Source organism: Psilocybe cubensis, chromosome 3, assembly GCF_017499595.1.
Source record: "Psilocybe cubensis strain MGC-MH-2018 chromosome 3, whole genome shotgun sequence".
Lineage (NCBI taxonomy): Eukaryota > Fungi > Basidiomycota > Agaricomycetes > Agaricales > Agrocybaceae > Psilocybe > Psilocybe cubensis.
In genome coordinates, this window is record NC_063001.1 from 1307698 (window position 1) to 1328301 (window position 20604).

Below are 20604 nucleotides of genomic sequence, written 5' to 3' on the forward strand. Positions count from 1 at the left end.
AAAGAGGAAGAAACAGGGAAAAAAACGACCAAAGAGTGGAGGGATACAGCCGACGTGGCTGCAGAGGTGGTGGAAAGAAAAGAAAGGATGGCCAACCCTGAAGCGACATAAAAAGGGTCTCCCTCAGCTACTTTGGCGTGTAACTTCGAATTGAAATGCCGGCACAGGTGATTGGATTGCAAATTAGACAGAACCAAATCGAATCAAAGCTCTCATACTCCCTGGTACGGCTGGTAGCCCAGTTGAGTCGATATCCTCCTCTCAATCCCTATACCCAACTTCATCCTTCGGAACCATAATCCCGCGAACTTGTCGAGTCCTTTCCTCCATGAGGGATTTGGCCACACCATTCTGGCAACCATTCGTTTGCATCACGGCTTATGGAACCCTCATTTGCAAACTTTGTCGTGACTCTTTTACTGGCAGCAACCCTGTCCGTCCAGAAACGCATTCCTGACGGATAGTAAAGATTCTGAGGTTCGAAGGGACCATTGCCTGGAAGTTGGGGTGGGCTAAGCTGGATTCTGTAGCGAAGAATCGTCAGCGTTCCAATCTTGATCCTTGCACTCTGAATGGTCCGTGAAAGACATATTTATGCCTTTGCTCTGCTTCGCTCTGCCTACGACTGTTGGTTTGGAAGAGCTTCCTGAGGTCAAAGATCCAGCCTTTTAACAGGTGCATAAATCTGTGCGCAGCACAAACTGCCATAAATGCCCTCTGGAGTTGTTTGAACTGTGTCTTCGAAATGTCTGGGACCGTGTCTTCTCAAAAATCTCCCCCGAGACAGCCTGTTTCCATACTCTGGAAGCATACTTCGTCCTATCCCGCCATGCCCTATCCCACCTTTCATCCCTCACTAGGATGGGCGAACGGACGGTGAGGCCATTACGACGCGTCACGTCACATGATAGTGACAATTGGTGAGTCAGAGCTGTGTTGGCAGCCATTTTTTGTACCTCCCCTCCTGTCCAATAATGCTCATGTTTGAACAATTTTAGTCCTGTCCAGGTAATTGAGAGAATTGTCCACTTTCACCCAACCATCAAGATGCAAGAGCCCAACATCAAGATATAATCCAAAGCGCAAACCTCAAACACGCCTCAAGTCCAAGATGGCCTCAAGAATGTGAAAGAAGTCGCCAGCAGGATACCCGATAAATTTGATGGCCTTAAGAAAAGAGAAGAAATCATTCAAGACCCGCAAGCAAAGGAAGAAATCTGCAAAGCCTGCAAGAGTACAAGGAACTCACTGGATACTATTCCACCGCCTGAATTGTCTGCCTCAACTGCTGTCTGAGCTCTTCCAATAAATGGATATTTCTGACGACGTCTGGGTCTTCGAAAGTGCTTTGCTCAATATGTCTTGTGCAAGAATGATTGCTCGACTATATTAATGTCAGCTACGTTCTCTGGCTTACTGTGCCCAAATCCACGTACCTTTATGATTGGATTCAGACTATTGTTGGTATCATGGTCGGTCTTGTGTTTCGAATCACTCTGGGGTTCGTGGAATGACTACTCTTAATATGTTGTTGTTGTCGTCGTCGTCGGTGTCACAGCCGTGATGTTCTTTATAATGACTTGATATTCTGTCGATGTCAATGTCATCCGCCTTCCATATCCTACACCAGATTTAACCATCACCAATGGACATCCCCTACGACTAGGATGCTCGAAAGCTCTTCGAAATTGTTGCCCGTCCGAAGGGGTAATTATCCGGTGTTGAACACCTATGATTTGGGGAATCGATATTGCGCGACCCGAAAGCCGAATGTGGAGGAATGTTGTCGCATATCGTTCGGTGGGCGTCAAGAATACCCCATGTATGTAAGTGGAAGAGGTGAAGTGATGAATCGATTTTTAACTGATGTTTGGTTGTGAGCATAGGAAGGATGGCACCTGAAACAACCGCCATGATTTTATGCGAAAGCCAACCAATGTCTATATTGATTGAAAGGAGGTGAGTGAAGATAGAATTATGGTATTGAAGAATGGTGTGTTGAGAGCAGGACAAATGATGATGAGTGCACGTTACAACGTTGTGTGCCGGGTTGAGCGGTTTCAAAGGCCGACTCGTGGGGCACACCCGCAACAAACAAAAAAAAGCATTCAACCCAGTCACACTTAGACTTATAGGAAGACCCGAATTCTCTACGACAATGAATTATACTGGTTCTTATGTGAAGCGGTTGCGAAAAGTAAATTGCATGTAACTCACCTTTCTCATGTGTGAACGAGCACCCTAACCCAGTGTTTGTGCACACATCGATGAGGTGTGGTCACCGGTCAAGCCACATTGCCATTGGCGCGCACAACAACAATCACCTTCTCACGGGGCACAATGCAAAATCCCACCTGCGAGCACCCACATTGACATCAAGGCCGATTAAAAAACCATGTCCCTCTCCCCGCCACAAGTGAGCAATGGCGCCATGAACTACAACCTTTTCAGTTCAGACCTCAAAACTTCAGCTCATGAGTTATCGTCAAGGCAATGAATCAAGGCGCAATGAAAGATGGAAAGGCCCACGGGATGTTGTTCAATTTCTTTACTACAAGACGATGTCTCCGATCAAGTTGCAATCGGCTATATACATCTAAGACCTTGACCCACTTTGAGCTCTGTTCAGAGTTATCAACCATTTCCGCGAAAGTGAGTACTAATGCAGTTGTTCAATATTGTATCGAAGACCTCGATTCTTCACAGAGAATATAACGGCAAAGTATTGAAGTTTTCGACATCAATTCTTTCTCATCAACACCCAACCCTAGTGGCCTCTCGATACAGACGAATAATCTCTCACAATCATAGAATTATCTCACTTCGTTCTCATGTCGAGTTATGTACATCCTATGACTCTCCGAAGTTTCAGCGACACCACTTCCAACGGGCCGCCACCAAGCTTTCGCGCATCGTTCAGTCAATGTGACCTTTGGAAATCAAATAAAAAAGGGTTAAAACAAACGTGGACAGCATAGATTGCGCATTTCTATCGTCCTAATCACCATCCATTCCCATGAAGTTCAACGACGGATTTTGGCTGTTGAAGAACGGTATCAAGCCGTTTTATGGCCTTCAAGTTGTTCAAGTTCGCGAAGACGATAAAGGATATGATCTACAGGTTGCGACTCGTCCAATTAGGCACCGAGGTGACACGCTGGGCGGTAAGGAAATCTTCCTCTGTGCTAGTATCTGCGCTCATCTGCCACGCTTTTGACCATCGCAGGTCCCGTGTTAAGTGTTCGCGTGCACTCACCTACTCAAGGTGTGATCGGAGTGAAGATTCAGCATGTCGTTTATGGAGAACCAACGACCAATATCCAGTTGTTCCCCGATGACGGTCCTGTACCAGATATGACTTTATCGAAAGACGACAAAAAACATGTCCTGCAATCAGGAGATTTGCGCGCTGAGATCACGGAGAACCCATATACCATCACTTTCAAATCACCGGAAAGGACATTGACCGAAGCTGGCGTTAAGCACCAGGCAGTTTTTGATGTGCCGTCGCGATGGACTATACATTCTGCCTCCAATAGCTCCTGTCTTGCCCAAGATCCTTTGTCAAACCCTCGTCCTGCTCCTTTGCCTCCTACTGTTCATTATATCAACTCCGAACTCAATACATCTCCTGGAGAATTGATATATGGTTTTGGAGAACAATTTGGCCCGTTTGTCAAAAACGGTTAGGCTTCTTTCATTTTGTTTGTAGGCTTTGATTACTGACTGAAGATTAAGGGCAAGGTGTAAAAATATGGAACCAAGATGGAGGAACATCGAGCGAACAAGCGTACAAATGTGTTCCATTTTACATCACTAACCGCAACTATGGAGTCTTCATCAACCATCCGGGAGAAGTTGAGGTTGAAGTGTGTTCTGAGAAAGTCAGCAGGGTTGGTGTGTCAGTTGCAGATAATACTTTGGAATATTTTCTGATTTATGGTAAAACACCGCTGGAGGTTAGTCTTCATGTTCTGAAAGTAGAAGCCTTTGCAAAAATTTATTTTAAAATATTCCATGCCTAGATTCTGGAAAGATATACTCGAATGACAGGAAGGCCAGCGTATGTATCAATTCTTCCCGTGCGCTATGACAATCTACAGCGTTCAACACTAATATTTTTTTAGCATTTTACCAAGCTGGACTTATGGTCTATGGTTATCGACGTCATTCTTGACCTCCTATTCCACTGAAACTGTATCCGGATTTTTGCAAGGCATGGAGGAACGTAATTGTCCAGTCCGCGTCTTCCATCTGGATTGCTTCTGGATGAAACAATATGAGTGGTAAGTCGTTGAATTTTCTAACTAGTGCGTCTTGTTTTGGCTCAATTGGTGGTTCGACAATAGGTGTTCTTTTACTTTCGACCCTGACAATTTCAAGAACCCCAAAGCCTACTTGACGGAGATTAAACAAAAATATGGCGTCAAGATATGTTTATGGAGTGGGTCTCCATCATCAATGGCGATTTGGTAGCAAAGTTAACCAGTTGCTTACAGTAAATCCGTATATATCACAGTTATCACCCGTCTTTAAGGAAGGTGTTGAAGGCGGTTTCTTCATCAAGCGACTGGATGGGAGCCCATGGCAGTTACGTTGTTTTTTTCCAAGATTTTTCATATATTTACGTGCTCACATAAATTAACAGGTGGGATCTATGGCAGCCTGGACTTGCCATTGTTGATGTGACAAATCCTGCTGCGCGTAAATGGTACAATGACAAACTTACTGCGCTGTTGGACCTAGGTGTCGATTGCTTCAAGGCAAGGAATAAATGTAACTAGTTGTTCTGTTGGAAACTGACAAAGATAAATGTTTCAGACTGATTTTGGGGAGCGTATTCCTCATGCATCAGTCGCTTTCCACGACGGTTCTGATCCAATGAGGACGCATAACATGTTTTCTGTAATATACAATGAGCTTGTGTTTAACTTGTTGAAAGAACGATTTGGAGAGGGTGAAGCTGTTGTATTTGCACGGGCGTCAGCAGCTGGCGGACAGCGGTTAGTTACTTTAATATTTATTCTTGAATACTTATAGACTCTCTACAGTTTCCCGGTTCATTGGGGTGGCGATTGCGAATCAACGTATGAAGCCATGGCCGAAGCTTTACGAGGCGCATTATCTCTTACTGTATCAGGTTTCGGATACGCATCTCATGATATCGGCGGATTTGAGGTTTGTATTGCAACTTATGGATGCTGCGGTCCTTCATCACAAACACTGTTTTGGCAAAAACGTCAAAGCCCTTGAAACGCCTTCATCATTTATTCCTTTGGATCTTTCTTTTGCTTGTCAAAACTATGATTTGCTTACATGCTTTCCCGTTTTCTTTTATCACTTAGGGCCACCCGCCTGCGGAAATTTATCAGAGATGGGTAGCGTTTGGCCTGTTTTCATCGCACTCGCGATTGCATGGATCTTCCTCATACAGAGTGCCTTGGATATACGGAGAAGATGCGGCGAGATCCATGTCGAAATTCCTGGACGCGAAGCATCGGCTGATGCCATATCTATACAACCTTGTGGGTTCAATTTTGTTTTGTGACTTGTGATTTCTTCCCTGAAGTTGGCGGACTGCGGACGAGAAGAACTTCAACTCGTGGAACTGTCTGTCAGTGCCTGTGGCTGCCACTCTTTCCTTTTCTTCGTCTTTATATTTCCGAATCGCGTTGGATGGGGATCAATGCTAACCTTTTACATCACAACTTTTTCCTTTTTGTAGTCCATTCAGGCTCGTCTGCATGGTCATCCGGTCATGCGCGCGATGTTTCTTGAGTTTTCGGAGGATCGGACTACCCATTATCTTGATAGGCAATACATGTTAGGTAGGTTTCTTCAATAATCCTTTTGATATTATTTATTCCATTAACCAAAAAACACGACAACTATATTTTAAAACTTGATCAGGTCCGAATCTGCTCGTCGCGCCTGTATTCGTGCCTCTGGGAGAAGAGACAGAGTATTACCTCCCAGCCGGCAAATGGACATCCTTTTTCCATCCGGAGAGGACCATCGAGGGGCCTCGCTGGGTGAGGGAACACGTTCTCATTGACGAAATACATGTGTGGGTGCGCGCTGGTTCTGTGCTTGTGCTCGGCCCGGAGCGCGTTGGTCGCCCTGATTATGATTACACACGGGAGTTGGAGGTACGTGCGTATAAGCTGGAGACAGGTCAGGTGGTTGTAGTCGACGTGCCAAAGGGGAAGGGCGTCGAGGTTGCAGGCAAGATTAAGGTGACCAAGTTGGAAGAGCAGGCACAGGGAGACGAAGGTGTCAATGTGGTTGCTGATGAAGGACTGCAGGTTGGAAAGGTTTTGTCGTTTTAATTTTGTAATGAATCTTTCAGCTATTCGGGTACCAAGGTGACTCGTAACCTTACAGGCAAAGGTACCTTCAAACTGGTCTTTTCGTGTATAATTGTTTTACCAGTTTTATTTGAAAATTGGTTAGTTCCGTGTACACGCCTCCTAATGTCGGCGATTTCATTGGATAGTGATAATAGTGTAGCTCAAACCTTATTGCGGTTATTTCCACAAATAGAGGTGCTTTACGACACCTCTAGTCTCAGAAGCGACCCATTACAGCATACGCAGAAGCTGAGTCTATTTTTGGCATAAGTATTCAGTGCACCGAGTATTTTCGCCGTGTCACGATTCAAGTAATGGGATGAAAATACGTTTGACAAGTGACTTGATGCACCTGCAGATGTGATTTGCGAAGAGAATTACCAGGAAGCACATTATACGCTGCACCCTCCTTTTATGTACAGGAGATCAGACGCCCGTCGTTAGCTTCAGGCGCCAGGAGGCTGATGATAGATAGGGGCTCGCTTCGGCCATTTGTTGGCTACAACGAGCGTATTTCCGACCTCATTGCTCGCACTGCCGTTAAACACAAGGAGAAACATGTAAAAAGTGCATCAAACTTGGTAACGAGTCGAACCATCTTTTGTGGCAAGGTCATTTAATTTTCAGAGCCGAGAGATCAGCTGCCGCCTTACTGGATCGTGCACGGCGAAGAAACAGCTGCAGGCAAATACGGGGATAGTGGATAAGGTGCCGTCTCGTCATTCGTGGCTTTATTAGTCGTTCGTGCTGGTGTCATGCACGCGGATACATACGCGTTTAAGGTGCTGCGCATATGTATTGGAAGCAAGTATTTGCATGTTATTAGCACGTAAGTAGCGCGTACGCGTCATCGAACTAATTAATTACCCCGGACGCGGCGTTGGAAGGGTATGCATTTGCATGGCTTGCCGCGAAACCAGGAGACTACACTTTTGGGCTCCGTGCCATGGATATTAAGGGTGCTTATCCAAAGGCGGTAAGCGGATATCCGCCTGGGTGCTAACGCTCCTTCCGGACCCACTGGAGTTTGGATAAACGAAAATTTCATTCCGAGTTGTGTTTCCCCTGCTGCGTTGTTTTGGAGGGCTGCGGCCCAGCAGAGAGCCGGGGTATGCGTGGGCATAATACCCATGTCATAGATCAGTCACAGTTGGTAATATGTTGCCAGATGTGCTGCAATTGAAACAATGAAAGCCTGTGTGACCCACAGTGAGATTGGACACACGAACGAGTGTAGGTTTTGGCCCCAAAATACAATGCGCCGACGGAGAAATAGGAAACTGGCATACTGGGGCCCTGATCTGGCAAGACAGTGGGGTTAGTGTGCGCTCTCGTTTGCGGGCGAAAGTAATGCAAATAGAGTGTTAATGTAACTGCTGTGATCCTGCAATGTTGGCCGCAGCAGATAAGTCGAATCATGAAGTGTAAAATTTTGTTATGCCGAGCAGGCTGGGCTGCTCGCGTAGCTTGCTGAGCATGACTCAAGTATAACTAGGGGTCGACTAGGATAAGTGACAGGCAAGCGTAATGCACACAGTTCACGAGAAGTACAGATGTTCAAATACAAGAGACAAATGGGCAGAATTGGGGAACGTGGGCCGAACGAGATGGGATAGCTGATATAAAGATAGGCCATGCTGCTGTCGGGTTCGCATAGAAAGAATTTTACACACTGGGTTGATCCGTCCAATGAGATTTTCTGCTGCGGAGAAGCTGGGATTGTGCAGTCAGATAAAGCTCGTCCGGAGGACTGACGACTCAGAGAGTCAGATAGGAGCAGCAAGTAGATATGGACTAGCGATTATAAGTGATATGGAACCGCGCAAGTTTTGAGGAGATAGTGGGACGGGAATAAATAGAAGTGTTAGGCCGCCGCAGTAATGGCTCGGATCACGTGTTGATGGAGTTGTGCTGCGGAGCCAGATTTGGAAGGCCTGTGCTTGGCGGGGCAGATTGAGAGACTCTGCGCGTTCTTTCAATCCGACTGCGCACCGGCGTCTCCTCTTTTTCGCAGTCCCCACCGTTTCTCTCTTCTTGCCACCACCATGCACGTCGAACAACATCCTATCGACCCAAAGCCCTCCCGGAAGGGCAAAGAAAGAGACCCGGCTCTGCCACAGCGCGAGCCCCAGCCTACCGATCTCGACCAGAAACTAACTGCGCTGCGCAGACGCACTGCGGCGTGAGTTCATGATTTTCGTTTATATATTGCGCTTATTCTAATACCTTTTTTCCTCTTTTTCTCGCATTCCTCTAGCACAACCCGCCCCCGAGATAGGTCTGAACGAGACCGAATGCAGGTCGCTCAGCCTACCCAGCCTAATCCCATCAACAACCCTGTGCAGTTTGCATCGACGTCCTCCATCTCACGGATAGACCGTTCCCCCAAGCTTTCTGTTCCAGCAAAACACTCGCCCTCGTCCCCTCACCGACACGCATCGCCACATCTTATCGTCTCTCGTCCGACACAGGATGCCGACCATGAGGACTTCTCCCGAAGACTTAAAATATCATCGCCTGCACCAAGACATCAGTCAGCGCACAAGCAGAGCTCATCATCAAAGCTCTTCAACCCAGATACCGACCCCATCCCAATGCGACGAACTGCCGAGCCAGAGGTCATGTCAGATGCGACCGGCAGTTCGAATGCTAATGTCTACGCCTCTCGCGCTACGCCATCGGGCGGGCTCAACCATCGGGAAGAAAGAGGTCACGCCAACCGTCAGCTATTTGACCACAGAAAGGATGACCCTGTTCGCTTCTCCGTGCTAGCGCGGCCTCAACATGTCACCAACGGTCGTCCATCCCCGACACCTAAATCCTCAGGTGATTACGTTTCTGCGTCATCGACATCATCGTACGCTGCATCGCTATCGTCCTCTGCTTTCACGTTATCATCAACAACCGATGGGTCCTCGGCGTCTTCAGCTCTATTCGAAGGTAGACCTAACCAGGGTCAAGGGACGGAGGACTCCGGTCACAATAGCCAATTGTCGGCACAACTAAAGAAACTATATCGTTACCTTACAGCCCTCGAAACTAAAATCAAACAAGATGACTCGGAAGAGGTCGATGATGCAATGACTTCAAGAGTCATGCTCAAGGGTAAAGAAGCCGAGAGTGAAGAGGTGGAAAAGGAAAAGTGGAGAAAACGAATTGAGATCCACAAGCAGTAAGTAAATTTTTTTTCATTTTAGCCCGTCCTGAACTCACTTTCTGGTGAAGGTATGCCGAAACTGCGCATTTGCTTCTTCAGATATCCTCTGCCCCATCCGTTCCCGTTTCCCTCCGCAATATCCCATCCAAATACAACATTATCGTTCGTCTTTGGAACTATGCTTTCCATAATATCCTCGAATCCCTTCGCCGCGCATTCTTCACTTCAAATTCAATATATGCCGGTGAACATCTTCAAGAATACATCTACTACGCATATACGTTTTATTCGGGGCTTTTGATTGAGTACAACCTTAGCCCATACAAGTCTGGATGGCTGGAAGCTCTAGGCGACGTCGCCAGGTATCGCATGCACCTAGCGGCCACAGGAAATGGTGCCGTTGGCGGGCAGGGTGGTCTCACGACACAGGCTGTTTCTGAGGCTGCGACTTCCTCGAACATAGTTACCAAGGGAAAGGGCATTGATAACGAGACCGGTATTGCTACTCCAGGCTCGCCAGAATCTGTCAGCGACGCGCCCCCTGCTCGGATTGACGACAGTCCGTCTCCTAGCATTGGACCTGCTGCGGCCCGCCTTATTGAACTGGAGCCTGAGAGAGAGCGATGGTGCAACATTGCGCGTGATTGGTATGGTGCTGGATTGGCTGAGCAACCCGGCACAGGAAAGTTCCATCACCATCTTGGAGTGTTGTCAAGGGACGCTGAAGGCGAGGACCTCCGCAGCGTTTATCATTTCGTTAAGAGGTGTGTTTTCCCTGGACATTCATTTTTGTATAATTGCCTGATTAGGAATTTGTGTGTTCCTTTTCCCATGTAGTTTGACGACATTACACACATTCCCGACAGCGCGCGAGTCTATCTTGCCCATTTGGTCCCACGTAGCGCAAGCGCGTCGATCCGCACCTGATGCTCGCGCCTCTGAGCTCTTCGTTTTCTTGCATGGCATGCTATTCACCAACATCCAATTGGATGACTTCCAACCAACCCTAGCGCGCTTTATTGAGCGTCTTGAAATTGAAGGCGCCGAAGAGCGCGAGTGGATTATGATGGCGGTCGTCAACATCGCGTCTATTCTCGAGTACGGCAAGCCCAACAGTGTCTTGCGCAAGATCGGATGTGTCGGCCCGAAGGAAGTCAACGGCCCGCAAGTCGTGGCAGCCATGCGCGTTATGGCGAAGAAGGCGGCTGGTGGCGCGCCGTCAGCGGTCGACGAGGAAAAAATGGATATCGATGATGACAGAGGTGATGAACCAATGAAATCCCCGACGATTCTTAGTGCTGAGGACTCGCAAACTGCGGAAAACTCTTTACCTGAGCAACCACCTGCTTTGAAGTTCGCCATGCAGATCACTTTCGCAATGCTGTCTCACGTTCTTCGTCGTCCTACACGCAAATCATCCCAATTTTCACCTTCAAACTTGAATCCTTACCTCACTGTCCTTCTCACCTTCCTTTCCACCATTCTCAAGCATAAGCCTACCCTTGACATTCTAGAACGCAGCATCCCATGGGAGGAACTGGCCCTTTTCTTCTCCAGTATTCCGCGAAAAATCATGATTTCGCAAGGATTGATGAGTGCTCCAGGAAAGCCTGACCATTATCGGACCATGGAACGTTGGGTGATGCTTACCAGTGGATGCACGCCGCCTTTGAAAGAAGATTGGTGCTTACGTGGTATGGAGTGGGTTGGACGCAAAGTATACGAGCGCGGATTCTGGAAGAGCGGCGAGGACACAAAGGCCGAACTCGAGGTGCTGGATACAGCAGAGAGGCCGGAAGCCACCGATGGTACCATCGAGGATGATGATGGCGAAGATGACCGTAGCAAGAATGGCTCGTCGTCGTCGCACAGTAAGAACAGCGATATCTTCAGGCGTTATGTCAGAATCGCACGCTCTGCCGTCAACATCTCCAGCATTGTTGAAGGTTTTAACTGGACGGATGGCACCAGGGACTGGAAAGTGGAAGGCAAGCTCGCCGAGAAGGTCAAACTATGGGAGGAAGAGGACAGAATCGAGAGAGAGGAGGAGGAGCGAAGGAGGATGGGTAAACGATGGGTTGATGATGCCATGGATGTTGATGAGGGTGAAAATGACAGCTTGTCAGAAAGCGAGGATGATGAAGACGATTCTCCGGATGTCAAGGCACTGAAGGTATGTCTTTGTGTTTCCCTTTTGGATTTAATGTATCGGCGCATTTATTCACGACTGTTTCTTCTTTCAGGATCGACGAAGATATTTGAAGAGCCTTCTTCAGTCCGCAAAGCGCGATGGCTCGATCTCCTCGTATTCCAGTGGTCGTCCTCGGGCCGCGAGAAGCTCCAGAAAACCTGGAGATTCTCGTGCCCTGCTCCCTGTCATCCCCGGATACACCATCCTCGTGGTCGACACGAACATTCTTTTGTCATCGCTCTCTATGTTCTCATCACTCATCGAGAGCATGAAATGGACAGTTATCGTCCCTCTTCCCGTTATCATGGAACTCGACGGTCTTTCGACGAACCCTTCTCAACTTGGCGAAGCTGCCCAGGCAGCTATGACTTACATCCACGCCCATATCCGCTCGCACGCCGTTTCTTTGAAGGTTCAGACATCCAAGGGCAACTACTTGACCAGCTTGACCGTGCGGACGGAAGAAGTAGACTTCCACGGAGACAATGCCGAGAAAAGTATGGACGACCTCATCCTCAAGGCTGCCATCTGGCAAGACGATCACTGGGTCGATCGATCTTCCATGCTCCAGTCTTGTCCCGTTCCATCTGGCGACTTGCAAAAAGCCATCAAAGTCGTTTTACTCAGCCTGGACAGAAATCGTACGTCATTTATCTGCATTTTTGGTTTGGTTGTTTTACTAAGCAATATTGGTCTTTCTTTATTCAGTACGTCTGAAAGCACGTTCAAGACAGTTGCCTGCTGCCAGCGAAAAGGATCTTGCCGCTATTCTTGCGATGGCGACATGAGTTGTCTTTTCAGCCGACAAGCAGTCTAATGTCATTTTTGAAACGGCATACTTGCATCAGCAGCACGGCAAGCAAGGATCAGCAGGTCCGTACCTGGCTTTCACCCTCTCATGTCGACCTCTCTCGCTACTGGGATATAGTTGGCATCACGGTGTAATTGGCATTCGTAGTCGATCCAAACCTCTTAGGAAGGGCACGCTCCCAGTCCGGATGCCTCGGTCGACGTTTTATGCGGCATCGACTAGAACGGCATCTCTCAGGGCAGGGACAATTTTTACGCATCTGGTTCTCCTCTCTCTTTCTCATTTTGTCGGTCACCTATCATTCGATTACATACATACATACATACATCATCGCACACATGGGAATCATCAACCTACTAGCATAACAACATTCTTTAACTTATCCCAACCATCCAATTCATTCATCTATCATCATCGCAAAATTTGTTATTCCATCCTATCTTTTTATCTCTCTCTCTCTGGTCAATCCAACCAACCCTCGCTCTCTCGTTGTTCTGTCCTCTCCTTCCCTCCTCATTCTTCACACTCCTTTTCCTATTTCCCGAATTCTCCGTTGGACATTGACCACCTGATTATCACTTTAGCATCTCTCGCATACCCCCAAAGCACGCAGCAACTCTCATTATACCTCCGCATTTCTTTGTTTCGATATTTTTATTATTTAACAAATTCATTTTCATTCGTTTTGTGTATGTAGTATTTTCTGTACTACTAAAAAAGTTTGTCCTCGTCAACTATCGATGTGTGCGCTGTGCTCGCTACGTTAATCCATTGTTTTTTCATAGCGATATCGTATGGTCCTAAGAAGTTGTCCCGATCGGCAATTGCTACCCAACCTACAAGAACTAGAACGACCCAATCAATGGACAACCAATTCGAAAGTTCAAAAGTTACGTTCATGTATGTATGATCTACAAATTTAGTTGCACCGATTCCATAAAAAAAAACAGTAACAATCAGAAGTACAATTCGCAAGGTTCGTCTACTCTACTGCCCTCGCTCCTCTTCGTCTTCGCCCAAGAGCCGCGTCGACTGCGCACGGTCTTCCGTGGCCGCGACAGGGAGCGGGGCGTACGCAGACTCTTTCTCGAGGCGGAATTGCCGGGGGAGCAACGCGTACCCGCCGAAATAAGCCAGAGGCAGGATCTGCAAGTACACGTAACACGATTTTAGCGCGGGGTGGATGAATAAGAAAGATGAGTGAGTGAAGACAGCAAAGTTTGTCATTAGACATGGAATGGAAGACAAGGCAAGGACAGGGGAAGGGTACACGTACCACGATCCATGCTTTCCAGAGGGGAAGAGCCCAGTTTGTGATTGGCCCGCGGCCAGTCAGCGTCTCCCACCATTGCATACCGCTGCGGATCTATACGTTATGTGATGCAAAAAAGAATATATGGGTAAGCATTTGCAATACGATTTTAGGTTTAGGTCAACAGGCGGAATGGTTGTGGAATGTTTGGTTGAGGAAAGGCGAAACGCCGGTGTGGAGGGAGGGAGGTAAAGAGGCTAGACAGATTGCGCTAGAGGTAAGACTTGCCTGGAAGAATGCCAGCGAGATGATGACTATGCCTAGAACGATGTGGAAGATATTGAGAGGCGGGTGAGGTTGGGTGATGGGTCCCAATTTTGCAAGCTCGTTGCGGCGGTTGTGAATATATCGCCCTAGGAAAACTTGAGTGTAGTATACGAGCAGTAAAAGGCCTCCGTAGATCTATAATTTATTGAACAGTCAATTCAGTATCCAAACGATAAAGGAATCACTAAAGTCTAAACAACAACGCACTTCATGTCCATTCGCAAAGTGGATACGGAATGACTCCTTGGAGTAGACGATCGCGGGGCCCAGGAGAACACCGAGCGTGATGACAGGCAGCGCGATGTACATGTTGGACAGACGATGCAGTTTGAACCATCTCGGCGTGAACGACCGGCCCCAACGCGCGATGAGCGACCCCGCAGGAAGCAGAACAAGGAAGCCAAACGAGACAAGGAAACCATGTAGTATCATCAGCTTCTCGACGCGCTTGTACGCCGTGCCCGTGCCCTGCGTGATCGGAATGCCCGCAGGGGGCTTCGCTGTGTCGATCTGCTGCCCAAAGGTGGGCCCGGCGAAGTCTTTACTGAAATCCAGGGAGAGGTAGCCGACGTACTGGTGCGGGGTGAGAGTCGAGTCCGGGGCCTTGTCTGGCTTCGTCGGCGAATAGGCAAAGATCATGGCTTCCTTGGGGTCGGCACTAGCCAGTAGTGAGCGGTTAGCGGGCACTTGGAATGCGAACGTCGTCGAGTGGGCAGGACGAGTCTAAAGTAGACCAAAATGCGAGATTTAGCCGGACTATACAGGTACTCTTGTATAATTGAAAAAAAAAACCCGCAAAAGGGCGGGACGTACAAGCGCCTTGGGCTCAACCAGCGTTGCGATACGAGGAGGATTGGACTCGGGGTGCGGCATGGTGTATCCACTCGTATAGCGCTGCGATAACGTCGTCGACCCGTCGTCGTTCTTCCACATGATGACTGAATGCGTGTTGGGCATCCGAGTCCCAAATCCACTGTTATGCGAAACGGCGGCGTACAGTTTGGTGAGCACAACTCTTTTGCGGCTCATGAGAACACAAGCACTCACATAGCAAGCCATCCCACAGGCTGAATCATCCCAGTCACCTCGTCTAGAGGTACTTAGTAAACCGCTGTACGCATAAAACACCCAGCAACTTACAATTGACCACATCACCCTCAACTGAGGCGCTGACACACACCTCCCGCCTACATCCAGTATCGCCTTTCGCAGCCAAAGAGGTGGGAAGGAGGTGTAAACCTGCGAGAGCCGCCAAAACGACGCGCATGTAGCCCGACTTTGTAGTGAGCAGCACCATCCGTAACACAGGCAAGTGGGTGGAAACAAAGAGGGAAGAGGTTTCAGAGCGGGCGGGCAAGACTATGGTTATCAATTAGGCTTGTCAGGTCGCCCCTGGAACACGTCCTCCTCCTGAACGAAATTGGTTAGGATAATCCTGTGAGAAATGATATGCCCGCTTGGGCCTCCAAAAGGGGTCGCAGCTTCGAAAGGCAAACGGGAAAGCGATGTGTCCGATATATTACTAGTAGGCATCACGATCTGCAGTACTTTGAAAATATGAAAATGTGTATGGACGAATGTATTCCACAAAGAAAAGCAGACACATGCTGGCAAGATGGATGGCGAGCAACAAGAAGCTGGGTCGGCACCAATTCAGAAACTCTCACTGGCAGCAAAAGCACGAAGAACGCATTTCTGACATTCTGAATGTACTATACACGTGATTTTGATTTTTTATTCATCTAATCGTCTGGGTATCAGATATCTAATCCTTTACTCGAAGATCCAGGACTCCATGGCGCTGGTGTATTGGACAACACCCTCGGGGAACCAGCTGTGTATATCATGAGCAAACACGTTGGCGTAGAATCGAGCATGTAGCAAACTCACAGAGCGATCTCCTTCTCAGCAGACTCAACAGAGTCGGAACCGTGGCAGATGTTGCGTCCGACAGCAAGGCAGAAGTCACCACGGATGGATCCTGGTAGGTGATAGAAGCGCGTTCAGCGTGATTTTCAAAAAGACGCGTTTACGCGACAAAAAAGTTTTACTTTACTCACCGACAGGGGATTGGAGGGGGTTGGTTGCACCGAGCATGACACGGCCGGTCTTGACGGCGTCAAGTCCTTGCCAGACCATGGCGACGACGGGGCCGGAGGCCATGTACTTGATCAATCCGGGGAAGAAGCTCTTGCCCTTGAGATCGGCGTAGTCTGTAGTAGTACAAAAAAGCAGAAAATGCCGCGATTAGATTGCGTGATCGAGGGGGATCGCCAGTTTTTGCTATTTCGGAAAGAGAGACACGTACGCTTCTCGAGGTGCTCCTCGGTAGCCTGGACGAGCTTGAGGGCAATGAGCTTGTAGCCACGCTCCTCGAAGCGGGCGATGATCTTGCCGACGAGGTTGCGCTGAACGCCGTCAGGCTAGCGGAGGCGACGCGTAGATTAGATAGACTGAAAACCAAAAACAAAGAAACAAACAATGCGGACCTTGATCATGATGTAGGTGCGCTCGGTGACAGACATGGCGATGAGTTGGTGGATGAGAAGAGGGTGGGTGGGACGAACAGATTTTTTTGAAATCTTTTATTGGGCCTCGGGCGTCGATTATCGCGTCCAATCTCTATCTGCCACATCGTCCAAATACGGCCAAGCAAGTCCCCGGAAACCTCCGCCCGTGCTCAGTCCCGACACCGCTCTACTTTGCTAACACAAGATTCTATAGTAATAATGTTCGGTCCTCTGGGCTTGTCTCTCGCTCCCTATGTGCGCTCCTCCAAGAGCCTCACAAACCTCCTCACCCCCGTCGCCAACTGGTATGCCGGCGCCATGGGATACAGGAAATACGGCTTCAAATACGACGACCTATGTACGCGCTCCTCCGAATCACACCGTACCCCATGCTCACCTATCCTCTAGTGTGCGAGGAGAACGACCAGGTCCAGCGTGTGCGTCCATTTCATTCCGAGCCCATCTGCTTCATTGAGCGTTGACAAAATTTCCAACTCTTAGGCTTTGGGCCGCCTGACTGACCGTGAGGGCTACGACCGCGCCTACCGCCTGAAACGCGCCTCGCACGCCAGCGTTCTCCACGCCCCCCTCCCCAAAGAGCAGTGGACACCCGAATCAGACGTGCGTCTCCTCCATCCAGATTCCATATTAATCACTCATACCCAACCTCCGTTACTGACCAATAGGATGTCCGCTATTTGGCCCCCCACGTCGAGGAGGTGATGAAGGAGGAGAACGAAAGGAAGCTCTGGGACAACCTTGTCGTTGAGAGAAAATAAATTCTGTCAGCCTTTATAGAATCTCTGCTGCAATCCGACCCCGCATTTTTATTACACTCCCAAATTCATGGTCGCACTTTAGAACCACCACACTACCTATATGGTCTAACTGTTGTAGCTTTCCAATCCACATAACATTCATTGGATATCTCCCAACGCTCGAACCATACTTCCAAAGCAAACATGCTCAAGAACGAAAGGGAATCAAAACACTTTCATTTGTCTTTAATAAATCCGACAAACCCTATCTATGACTATTCTCCTTATTTCTTGTTACTTTATACAATGCTTATTACTGAATCTAATTACACTTTACAGGTGGATGGCCTTGACAAGGGGAGAAACAACCTCTCCGCCCTTTTGCTTGTAGAAGTCGACGACCTTTTTGCCGACAGCAGCAATATCTGGTGCAGACGTTAGATATCAACTCATGTTATATCAACAGAAAAACATACTTGATCCAGTGATGCCGAACTTCTCATACACCTTCTGATAAGGACCGGAAGCACCCCAGGCAGGGAGACCAAATTGCTAAAAGAAAAAAGTCAACAACGACCCTTGGAGCCAACGCGCTAATATGAACTCACCTCGTGGCTGTATTTCGCCCATCCAGCGGTGGAAAGTGCCTCGAGAGACAAAATGGGGGCACCGCTCCTCAGCACGCTCAATCGGTACTCCTCGGGTTGCTGGTCGAATGTCAACCAGCAGGGCAAGCTGACAACACGGGTCTTGATGCCCTGCTCCTTGAGCTTGGCAGCAGCCTCAACGGCGATGCTGACCTCGCTTCCAGTGCTGACAATAGTGAGGTCCTCCTTCTCCTCGTCATGGAGAACGTATCCACCACGGGTGGCCTTCTCGATTGTTGAACCTTCAAGGTTGGGCAGGTTCTGGCGAGAGAGGGAGAGGATGGAGGGGGTAGACTTGGACTTGAGAGCGACGAGGTATGCGGCGGAGGTCTCGTTTCCGTCGGCAGGGCGCCAGAAGGCCACGTTGGGGGTAGCACGGAGACCAATGGCAGTCTCAACAGGTTGATGAGTAGGACCATCCTCACCAAGACCAATGGAATCGTGGGTAGCTAGGAGGTACGAATTAAATCTTTTACCCTTTGATGGTATTGTAAGCTCATCACTTACCAACCCAGATGACCTGGTGGCCAGACAAAGCGGACAGTCTGACAGCTCCGGAAGCATAAGACACGAAGTTCTGTGGCAATATGCAATTAGACTGACAGTATATCGCAAGGGCGTTTAAAGACATACCAAGAAAGTTGCAACGAAAGGAATAATGCCACCATAGGCGTGCAGTCCATTGGCGATGGCTCCCATAGCGTGCTCACGGACACCATAGCGGATATATGTACCAGCGTATGTGCCAAGGCCGGTGCTGGGGGGTTGGAAGTCAACAGAGTTCTTGACCTTGGTCAAGTTGCTTCCAGTCAAATCAGCGGATCCACCCATGAGCTCAGGAAGGCTGGGAATAATGGCAGTGAGGGTAATCTCAGAGAGCTTGCGGGACGCCTGGGCAGCATCAGTGGGCTTGTAAACAGGCAGAGTCTGTTCCCAGCCAGCGGGGAGCTCTCCAGCGATGCGGCGGGTGAGTTCGGCGTGCTCTTTGGGGTATTTTTGGCCGTAGGATTGGAGAAGCGAGTTCCACTCAGCCTCGAGAGCGGCACCGCGCTTTCCGAACTCTGCATAGAGGTCGTAGGTGGCCTGGGGAACCTGGAATTTCTGGTCAGGGGCGAATCCGAATTTAGACTTCAAAGCCTCGATATCATCAGCCTTGAGAGCTAGAAAAGAAAAGGCTCAGCAAAGAATAGATTTTAAGAGGGGTGGGATACGAACGAGCACCGTGGACGCCGTGGGTTCCCTGCTGCTTCGAGCCGTAACCGATGGTGGTCTTCAGACGGATGATGGTGGGCTTGCTCTTTTCTTTTTTGGCCTCAGCAATAGCGCCGGCAATGCCAACCAGGTCGCTATGTGTCGATTTCAGCAATGATTCTTTGCATTCGATGTAACGTTATCTCACCTGTCACCGTCGTCGACGTGGAGGACTTGCCATCCGTAGGAGAGGAAGCGCTGCTCGACGTTCTCAGTGAATGCAACGGCGGTGTCTCCATCGATGGAGATATCTTCAAGCCGGTCAGTTATCTGCAAAGATCATCTGACATTCTACTACTTACGATTGTCATCATAGATCTATAGCACGGTGTCAATTAGGTTGATAACAAATTGAACCACGCGTAAATATACTTACGACGATGAGGTTTCCGAGTTGGAGATGTCCTCCCAAGCTAGCGGCCTCGCTGGCGACACCCTCCATAAGGCAGCCATCTCCGGCGAATACTGTGGGTGTTATCAGTAAATGGCGGAACAATCTACATGGCGGTTATTTACCATAGGTGTAGTTGTTGATTAGGTCGAAACCGTCCTTGTTGTATACGGCGGCGAGATGGGCTTGGGCGATGGCCAAACCGACGCCGTTAGCGAAACCTTGACCGAGGGGACCGGTGGTAACCTCGATACCTGCCGAATAATAAATAAATATATCATGGGACAGGATAAATATCCAAACCATCAGTGTGTCCAGCTTCGGGATGTCCAGGGGTCTTGGAATCAAGTTGGCGGAAAGCCTTGAGATCATCCATAGACAGCTTGTAGCCCAAGAGATGGAGAAGCACATATTGGAGAGCGCAACTAATCCCGAAGATCAATACTAGGTTTCTGGTGTATATCTATGTACTTACGCGTGTCTATTTGATAGAAAACGATGTTAGCGATATTCCTGTGCCCGCCATGAATCTACTCACCCGTTTGAAAGGACAAATCGATCGCGGTTAAACCACTTGGAGTTTTTGGGGTTTGCATTGACGAAACTATAAATTGGGGATGGAATGAATTGGGCGATCGCTTGGCGGGTTGGATAAAATATGCATACCGAGAGAAGAGGACGTGGGCTACGGGAGCCATGCCCATAGGAGCACCTGATGAAGATATCGTTGAGAAAACTGGAGAAAACGCGTCTAGGCGGGGAGAGACGCACCGGGATGGCCAGAGTTAGCCTTGCCGACGACATCGACGGCGAGGGTGCGGATGGTGGCGATGGCGGTCTCGTCGGCGGGGTGGGGGGTGAAGGAGGACATGGTGGTAGAGGAAGAAGAAGAGGATGAGAAAGAAATTTAAAGAGGATGATCCCCGGCGGAATGGAATTCGCAATACGAGGACTGGAGA

General features: G+C 48.7%; 6 protein-coding genes across 6 annotated transcripts; 3 read left to right on the forward strand and 3 right to left on the reverse strand.

Moving 5' to 3' along the window:
• Positions 1-3016: 3016 nt before the first annotated feature.
• JR316_0003211 (Alpha-xylosidase) lies at positions 3017-6329 on the forward strand (the record flags this gene model as incomplete). Its single annotated transcript, XM_047888986.1, has 14 exons — positions 3017-3164; positions 3227-3685; positions 3739-3959; positions 4026-4063; positions 4128-4286; positions 4350-4444; positions 4500-4590; positions 4649-4748; positions 4822-5003; positions 5052-5178; positions 5346-5525; positions 5570-5614; positions 5726-5828; positions 5911-6329. The coding sequence occupies 14 exons, from the start codon at positions 3017-3019 to the stop codon at positions 6327-6329; spliced, it is 2367 nt and encodes a 788-aa protein (XP_047751360.1).
• Positions 6330-8395: 2066 nt separating this feature from the next.
• JR316_0003212 (Telomerase-binding protein EST1A) lies at positions 8396-12486 on the forward strand (the record flags this gene model as incomplete). Its single annotated transcript, XM_047888987.1, has 6 exons — positions 8396-8532; positions 8608-9522; positions 9576-10271; positions 10345-11680; positions 11751-12339; positions 12407-12486. The coding sequence occupies 6 exons, from the start codon at positions 8396-8398 to the stop codon at positions 12484-12486; spliced, it is 3753 nt and encodes a 1250-aa protein (XP_047751361.1).
• A 1010-nt stretch (positions 12487-13496) lies between these two features.
• On the reverse strand, positions 13497-15385 carry JR316_0003213 (Cytochrome b561 and DOMON domain-containing protein; the record flags this gene model as incomplete). The annotated part of the gene is made up of 7 exons (XM_047888988.1): positions 13497-13655; positions 13786-13875; positions 14077-14223; positions 14296-14811; positions 14902-15061; positions 15136-15178; positions 15229-15385. The coding sequence occupies 7 exons, from the start codon at positions 15383-15385 to the stop codon at positions 13497-13499; spliced, it is 1272 nt and encodes a 423-aa protein (XP_047751362.1).
• A 476-nt stretch (positions 15386-15861) lies between these two features.
• Positions 15862-16613, reverse strand: JR316_0003214 (Nucleoside diphosphate kinase B; the record flags this gene model as incomplete). The annotated part of the gene is made up of 5 exons (XM_047888989.1): positions 15862-15922; positions 15979-16069; positions 16149-16301; positions 16397-16511; positions 16578-16613. 5 exons carry the CDS (start codon positions 16611-16613, stop codon positions 15862-15864), a joined length of 456 nt encoding a protein of 151 aa, XP_047751363.1.
• A 204-nt stretch (positions 16614-16817) lies between these two features.
• On the forward strand, positions 16818-17377 carry JR316_0003215 (Cytochrome b-c1 complex subunit 7; the record flags this gene model as incomplete). The annotated part of the gene is made up of 4 exons (XM_047888990.1): positions 16818-16956; positions 17007-17035; positions 17100-17219; positions 17285-17377. 4 exons carry the CDS (start codon positions 16818-16820, stop codon positions 17375-17377), a joined length of 381 nt encoding a protein of 126 aa, XP_047751364.1.
• A 312-nt stretch (positions 17378-17689) lies between these two features.
• Positions 17690-20516, reverse strand: JR316_0003216 (Transketolase; the record flags this gene model as incomplete). The annotated part of the gene is made up of 13 exons (XM_047888991.1): positions 17690-17781; positions 17833-17908; positions 17965-18452; positions 18511-18580; positions 18637-19163; positions 19219-19349; positions 19403-19524; positions 19631-19719; positions 19771-19899; positions 19949-20070; positions 20184-20249; positions 20312-20357; positions 20417-20516. 13 exons carry the CDS (start codon positions 20514-20516, stop codon positions 17690-17692), a joined length of 2058 nt encoding a protein of 685 aa, XP_047751365.1.
• Positions 20517-20604: the final 88 nt, after the last annotated feature.